The 7777-nt window shown below is 47.9% G+C and overlaps 1 protein-coding gene across 1 annotated transcript; it reads right to left on the bottom strand.

Annotated features, from left to right (window-relative positions):
• Positions 1-225: 225 nt before the first annotated feature.
• LOC132592129 (carboxypeptidase N subunit 2-like) lies at positions 226-6932 on the bottom strand. Its single transcript, XM_060274240.1, has 2 exons — positions 6347-6932; positions 226-2760 (listed from the first exon to the last, which is right to left on the bottom strand). The coding sequence occupies exons 1-2, from the start codon at positions 6364-6366 to the stop codon at positions 861-863; spliced, it is 1920 nt and encodes a 639-aa protein (XP_060130223.1). The 5' UTR covers positions 6367-6932; the 3' UTR covers positions 226-860.
• Positions 6933-7777: the final 845 nt, after the last annotated feature.

Here is a 7777-nt window from a genome sequence, read left to right as displayed (position 1 = left end):
TTAGTTAAAAAGTGGTTCATCTCATTAAGAACTGAAAATTAAAACTAACTGTATACTGATGGAGTACTCTGTTGTAACTAAAAAAGGTATAAATATAAAATATAAAAAGACTTAATTTGGCTCTCACTTTTAAATTTTAGGATTAGGAATTAATGGGGGTCCTTGTCACAATAGCGGCTCGATGAGGGGTCCTCGAGAAAATTTTGTTGGGAACCCCTGCCACAGAAGACAGAGACAAAGGAGGAGTTGAGTGGTATTTCCGCCTTTTCTCTGTCACCCAATAGAATTTCTCTGTCTTCCACTTCCTTGTTCCTCCTCTTACTTTGGACCTTGTTGATTTTCTTATTTTTTAAAAAAACATATTTGGCTAGCGTTCTAATCTGTGCCCAGTTATGAATGTCTGTTTACCCTTACCCTATGCCCACAATAAGTTCCCACGCCAAAGGAATAAAGAAAGCTTGGTTTATTATATGAAATGAAAGCGACAGGATATATAAATGCTGCTTCAGGCAGCAAAATTACAATTTTAACAGGCAGCAAATCCTACAAGACACCCCCCACCCCACCCTGGGAAGGAATGGATGCCTGCTTTCGGAATCCCCAACTGGGTCTCCTTTGGGATCCTGGCGTGACCCGCAGATAAATCTATATAGACAAAGCCTGGTTTGCTTCACAACGGCTTGTCTTTCTGTTTCTGAAAGCGTCTGTGATGATACCTGTGATGATAACAGCCCTGCAGTGTAGGCCTCCCTCGCTCCCATGAGGATGCAGCACGACTCAGGTGGGGCTGGAGCCCCCTCTCTCCGCAGGGCCCCTCCCCTGCTCCCCAGGCCACACTGGCAGGTCAGGGGATGCTGTTCTCAGGGGGCATCTGAGGGTGCTGCCACCGCCTCCCCTCCTGGCAAGGGCTCAATGCTCATGGCTACCCGGACCCTCACAGTGCCACAGCCCAAGTCCAGGATCCAGTCCTTGCTGAAACGCTGCCCTGCCTCCTGCAGGCTCTCTCCTTGTGGGTGACTCTGGCTATGCTGGTGGCAAGTGTCATGGTCGCACGCCAGGTGGATGGCACCTGCCGGATCCTGGTAGGTACACGGAGGGAGGGTACTGGGCTCCCCGGAGGTGTCCTCCATCCCCAGCTCTGTGCTGGTGGTTTCAGAGGATGTCCCAATGGTGGTCATGATCCGTGAGGTTTCCGTGAGACTCTCAAGGGTGGTGATTTGGGGGGTTGAGGTCAGAGCCTCTGTGGTTCTGAGGGTGGTGGCTGCATTTGTGGTGGTGGCAGGCTCGGAAACGGTGGTGCTTGCAGCAACAGTGGTAGGAGGTGGGGGGAGTGTTGTGCTCATCCTTGTTGTGACAGGAGGAGGGAAAGTGGTTGTGGGCAGAGCAGTGCTTGAAATGGGCACGGTTGTTGGGCAAACCAGCTGACTTTCTGCCAGGGAGCTGACCGCTTGGCCCAGCAGATCCTTGGGGCTTCCGCACGTGACCTTTGCGACGTCCTTCACTTTTTTGGGATTGCTGCTCATCCATCGGTGGAGGTAGAGAAGGAGGCAGTCGCACCTCCACGGATTCTCCCCGAGATACACGGAGGTGAGCTTTGTGAAGCTGTCCAACAGGCCCAGAGGGAGGGTCTCCAGCTGGTTCTGGCGGAGCCTCAGGGTCTTCAGCCCTGGGAGGGAAGGTGGCAGGAGACCCTCCAGAGACGAGAGCTTGTTTGCCTCCACGTTGAGCTCAGAGAGCTTGTGAAGGCCTGCTAAAACACCGAGAGGGAGGCCTGCCAGCTGGTTCTGGGACAAGGTGAGCTTTGTGAGCCCCGTGAGGTTGGCAAAGATCCCCACTGGAAGAGCCTGCAAAGCGTTCTTGCTCAGGTCCAGCTGGGTGAGCAAAGGCATCTCCCCAAACAGCCGACCAGGGAGACCTTTCAGCCGGTTGGAAGCCAGGGTCAGCTGCTTCAGCTTCCTCAGTCCAAAGAAGGCCTCATCCGGGAGGGTCTCCAAGAGGTTGTGCTCCAGGAAAAGCTTCTCCAGGTTGGGCTTATTCCTCAGCAGCCTGGGAGACGGTGTGCGGATCTTGTTCTTGTGGAGGTTGAGCTCCGTCAGGTCCTGCTGGCTGTCCAAGCTCCCCTCTGGGAGGTCTCCAATCTCATTCTCGTACAGCCGAAGGACCTTCAGCCGAGAAAGTTCCTTGAAGACGTCCTCTGGGATGGCAGCGATCTTGTTCTTGGCCAGGTGCAAAAAGGTCAGGTTAGAGAGCCCATCGAAGACGCCTTCAGGGAGAGAAAGGATCTTGTTCAAATGCAGGTAGATCTCCTCCAGGTCCCCAAGATCCTCAAAGAGTCCTTTCTGGAGGCCCTTGACCTGAGAGTCCCGCAGATTCAGCTTCTTCAAGCGAGGAAGAGACCGGAAGATGCCCACAGGGAGGTCGTCCAGCTCGGCCCCCGTGATTTCCAGCTCATCCAGTTTCTCCAAGTTATCAAAGGCCCCCACCTCTAGGGTTTTGATCTTGTTGCCGATGAAGAGGACTTTCTGCAGGCCGGGCATGTTCCGGAAGGCTCCGTCCTTGATCTGTGTTAGGCTGGTTTCCACAAAGATCATTTCCGTGATGATGGCGCTGGCGGTCTTTGGGATCTCCGTTACGTCCCTTACTTTGGTGTAGACTTCCTGGTTGGCCGTGGGGCAGTCGTAGTCCCCTTTGCAGGCGGGTGGCCTCTGGCCAATTCCAAAGGCCAGGCAGAGGAGGCCAAAGGCCACTGTGGGCACCATCCTGGAAGAAAGCAAGAGGTGTCCATTAGCCTTTTCACCAAGAGAGCGCACATCTGGCAAGCCTCTCTGCAGCTGGAGCATCCAGATTCCCAGGGTCTGGTCCATCCTGCCCACCCCCAGCTCCTTCCCAATCTGCTGTTTTCCCTCACAGAGCTCATTCCAGGCAAAAGGGCCATCAGAAACGTAACAAGAGTCCTGCTGGGTGAGGTCAATGGCCCATCAAGTTCAGAGTCCTCTTCTCAGAGGGGCCACCAGATGCCCTGAGGGAGAAGGTCTAGTGGGTCGAGCTGAGTAGACCAGGCTTCAAATGCCCCACCTGGCCATAAAGCTCACTGGATGTGACCTTGGTAGTGGGGTGGGTGAGCTGAAAAGAAGGCCAATATAGTTCACAAATTGGTGAAAAGGTGTATCCCGGGATTTTTAGACCTCTCTACCCATGTACAGCGCAGGTGGTGCTGTGGGTTAAACCACAGAGCCTAGGGCTTGCAGATCAGTAGGTCGGCGGTTCGAATTCCCATGACAGTGGAATGCAGCAACTGAAGAGGGAGCAGAAGGGCTTCTGCCTCTTGGATTTGGGTGACTGTCCAGGCTTGCATGTGTGTTGTTTCTGGCTGGTGACCTTGCAGTGACCTTACAGTGACCTCCTGGTGAGCCAGGTGATTAGCTGTGGGCAGAGCTAGTCAGTGCTTGGAGTGCAGCAACTGAAGAGGGAGCAGAAGGTGAGCTGAGCTTGGGAGACACTCTGTAGGTTTTGTGGCTTTGTCTTTTGGGGGCTGTGTGTGAGAAAGTTTGTGTGCTTATTTGTTTTCTTACGGTACTAGTTTGTGTGCTTGTGCTGCTTTTCTAGGGCTTCTGCCTCTTGGATTTGGGTGACTGTCCAGGCTTGTGTGTGTGTTTGTTTCTGGCTGGTGACCTTGTAGTGACCTTACAGTGACCTTCTGGTGAGCCAGGTGATTAGCTGTGGGCAGAGCTAGTCAGTGCTTGGAGTGCAGCAACTGAAGAGGGAGCAGAAGGTGAGCTGAGCTTGGGAGACACTCTGTAGGTGTATGTCCGTAGCAAAAATAATATTCTTGATATTATTTTTGTTTTGTTATTTATTAATTCAATTTCTAATTTTGATGGTTCTTTCTCAAATCCTATTTTCTTATCTTCTTAAAGTAAATCATGTGTTTGGTAGTATTCCAACCAGCTTGTAAAAAGGGTCCTCACTTCTTCATATTTTTTACAGGTAGGTAGCCGTGTTGGTCTGGATCGAAGTAAAATAAAAAAATTCCTTCAGTAGCACCTTAAAGACCAACTAAGTTTTTATTTTGGTATGAGCTTTCGTGTGCATGCACACTTCTTCAGATACAGTGAAATGGAAGTTTCCAGGCACTGAAGGAATATTTTTATATTTTTTACAGTAATTCTTATTTGACCATCAACTTCTGTCAATAAGTTATTATAAGCTATCCAGCTCCCTTTCATATTCTTATTCTTTTTTCACTGCAATTGCTTCTTGGGGCAAAATCCATCTCGGCCTCTTTTGTTCTCTCCCCCATACTTTAAACAAGGTGTTTCGTATTATATGATTAGAAAACCCTTTATGGGCCTTGCTTTTCCCATAATTTAGGTACCCATGCCACCCAAATCGGGTGTCGTGCCCCTCTAAATCAAGCAGGTCGGTGTTGAGAGCTAGTGTGGTGTGTTAAGAGCGGTGGACTCGTAATCTGGGGAACTGGGTTCGCTTCCCTGCTCCTCCACATGCAGCTGCTGGGTGACCTTGGGCTACTCACACTTCTCTGAAGTCTCTCAGCCCCACTCAGCTCACAGAGTGTTTGTTGTGGGAGAGGAAGGGACAGGAGATTGTGAGCCGCTTTGAGACTCCTTCAGGTAGTGATAAAGCCATCCATACTCCTATTATTATTATTATTATTATTATTATTATTATTATTATTATTTAAAAGAAGCCATTCCCTCAACCATGAAAGGCATGCAGCCTTGTAATATAGTTTAAGGTTGGGGAGACCGAAACCTCCTCTATCCTTGGTGTCAATTAACACCTTATACTTAATACTTGGTCTTCTCCCTGACCATATAAACTTAGAGATTTCTTTCTGCCAATTATCTATACCAGGGGTGGCCAACTTCCAAGAGACTGTGATCTACTCACAGAGTTAAAAACTGGCAGTGATCTACCCCCTTTTGGGGGGTTCAGGACAAAGTTGAGCTTTTGGGGGGAAGGAAAGCTCTGTTTTTGGTGGTTCAGGTCATTTTAGGGGTGCAGGACAAAGGTGTTGAGGTTTTTTTCCCGGAGAGCCAAAGTTTTTTAGCTTCTTTGGGGGGGATCCACTGATCTACCGGTGACCTACCACAGATGTCCAGTGATCTACCGGTAGATCACAATCTACCTGTTGGACATGCCTGATCTATACATTCTAACTTCCTTATAATTGGTATAATCTGGAACAGAAAAAGTATCTTAGGTAAGACATTTAATTTAACCGCTGATATTTGGCCTAAAAATGATAGGTGTAATCTGTTCCATGTTTCCATGTCTCTTTTAATTTCTCCCCATTTTTTCATATAATTGTCTTCAAAAAGATTGGTGTTCTTTGGAGTAAGCCAGATTCCTAAATACCGGATTTTAGAATATATTTTTAACTTTGCTGTTTTCTCAATTTCCTCCTGTTCTGCTGCTGTTAACTTTTTTAGCTAATAATTTAGTTTTGTTTATGTTCAACTTAAATCCAGAGACCTTCCCATATTCTTGCATAATTTCCATTACTTTAATCAAACTCTCTTTTGGTTGTTCCGTTGTTATAATAAGGTCATCCGCAAATGACCTCATTTTATATTTATTTCTCCCCAGCTGTATGCCCTTAATGTTCTCTTCCTCTCTGATTTTTTTTTACACAGGATTTCCATTGCCAATATAAATATTAGCGGTGAGAGGGGACATCCTTGTCTCACTCCTTTATTAATTTCGCATTCCTGCATTATAGATCCGTTTATTATGATTTTGGCTTTTTTCTGGTGTAAATTGCTTAAATGCAATTACGATATTGCACCCCAAACTCCATTTGTTGTAGGATGCCTTTCATAAACTTCCAAGAGACTCTATCAAAAGCTTTCTCTGCATCGACTGTTTTTGTTTTCTTAAAAAAAAAACACTTCAAAGCAGTTACGAAAAGATAAAACAGGAAAATCAGGCAGACATACAAGAAGTTAAAATGGATTAACATTCACACCAGCATTTCTTAACATTCAGACAGGCTTGCCTAGACAAGGATGCTTTTAGCAGGTGCTCCAAAGGGTGCAGCAAAGGCACCTGCTTGATCTCAAGAGGCAGGGAGTTCCACAGGGCAGGTGCTGCCACACCAATAGATCAAGATCTTGCAAATGCCGGACAGGGATTATGGGGCACCTGGAATGGTGCCGATTCCACCGAAGGAGGCGGCCGAGTGGAAGCAGGTGAGCTTTGGCAATCTTGTGGGTCAGCCGGTCCCCCTAACCTTTGAGAGCAAAGAGCAGAGCAGCAGCCTGGTGGGCAGAGAAGGGCAGGGAGGAAGCTCCTTCTAAGCCCCAGGGAGCCTTTCAGCACTTACCCAGATCGGTCGCCGGACATTTCGCTGAGCCGGGAGAGTCGCGCACAGGCTGCTGAGCAAAGCGCCTGCTGCCTTAATGTGGCAAGCAGGTCCAGGGAAAGGATCTGAAATTTCTTATCAATCTGCCTTTATGTCTAAGGTGCCTTGAAGCTGGAGTATCAGAACAACATCTTTTATTTAGCCACATTCACAGATTGCAGGGAAGATGTCAGAATGTCTCAGACTCACAGTATGTTTTGCAAAGAACAGGGTATCTAAGTTAGGTGCCTGGCACACAGGATGTTTGGGACCGAGGGTGGTTTCGCTTAGCTGGCCAAAAGGAGAATTTTTTAGGGTTTTGCTTGCCAATGCTATATCACATGCCTAATAGGGAAATGGGGGAAAGGTCACTGAACCGTTACAAAAAAGCAGAAGTATTCTCGTGAAGCTGAGGCTCCAATACTTTGACCACCTCATGAGAAGAGATGAATCCTTGGAAAAGACCCTGATGTTGGGAAAGATTGAGGGCACAAGGAGAAGGGGACGGCAGAGGACGAGATGGTTGGACAGTGTTCTCGAAGCTACGAACATGAGTTTGACCAAACTGCGGGAGGCAGTGCAAGACAGGAGTGCCTGGCGTGCTCTGGTCCATGGGGTCACGAAGAGTCGGACACGACTAAACGACTAAACAACAACAACAACCGCCCAGGGGTCCTTTACTTTTTACCTTTACCTTTGTTAGGAGAGTTTTTGGATTTGATATCCCGCTTTATCACTACCCGAAGGAGTCTCAAAGCGGCTAACATTCTCCTTTCCCTTCCTCCCCCACAACAAACACTCTGTGAGGTGAGCGAGGCTGAGAGACTTCAGAGAAGTGTGACTAGCCCAAGGTCACCCAGCAGCTGCATGTGGAGGAGCGGAGACACGAACCCGGTTCCCCAGATTACGAGTCTACCGCTCTTAACCACTACACCACACTGGTTATAAGAAAACACCTGGAAGAAAAAACAATTCTCTTCTATGAGGACAAAGGGGTGCTGGGGTTGCTGCGGTGCTGTCTCACGCTGGAGAAAGCATATTATTCTACCTGTATCTTACATTCTAGTGTCTTATGTCAGGAGGTGATTCTATGCCTATTAACTATGCCTTGTTTAAGAAGTCATAGTGCTGTAAGCTGTATCTTTCACTGTGCCTCAAAAAGTTGAATTCAGGCTGTATGTCCATCTAGCTGTGTTTGCAGTTTGCAAAGGAGAATATACTGCATAGATAAGGGATGGCCATGGTCACAAGATGTTTCGCAAGTTGGGTGTTTTCCACCAAGGATGTCTAATAATAGGGAATTTACGCCTAGCCCGCCAAAGGGGGATTTTTGCTTTGCTTTATTAATAATGTAATATATAAAGGTAAAGGTAAAGGGGCCCCTGACCATCAGGTCCAGTCGTGTCCGACTCT

This window comes from Zootoca vivipara, chromosome 5, assembly GCF_963506605.1.
Source record: "Zootoca vivipara chromosome 5, rZooViv1.1, whole genome shotgun sequence".
NCBI lineage: Eukaryota > Metazoa > Chordata > Lepidosauria > Squamata > Lacertidae > Zootoca > Zootoca vivipara.
The sequence above is the reverse complement of the archived record's forward strand: the minus strand, read 5'-3'. Positions and strand labels throughout refer to the sequence as shown.

Bases quoted from the DNA above. Each gene is read 5' to 3' on its own strand.
- LOC132592129 (XM_060274240.1), bottom strand. From the start codon at position 6,366: ATGTCCGGCGACCGATCTGG. The intron at 2,761-6,346 runs GTAAGTGCTGAA...GCTTTCTTCCAG, and splicing joins ATGTCCGGCGACCGATCTGG to GATGGTGCCCACAGTGGCCT.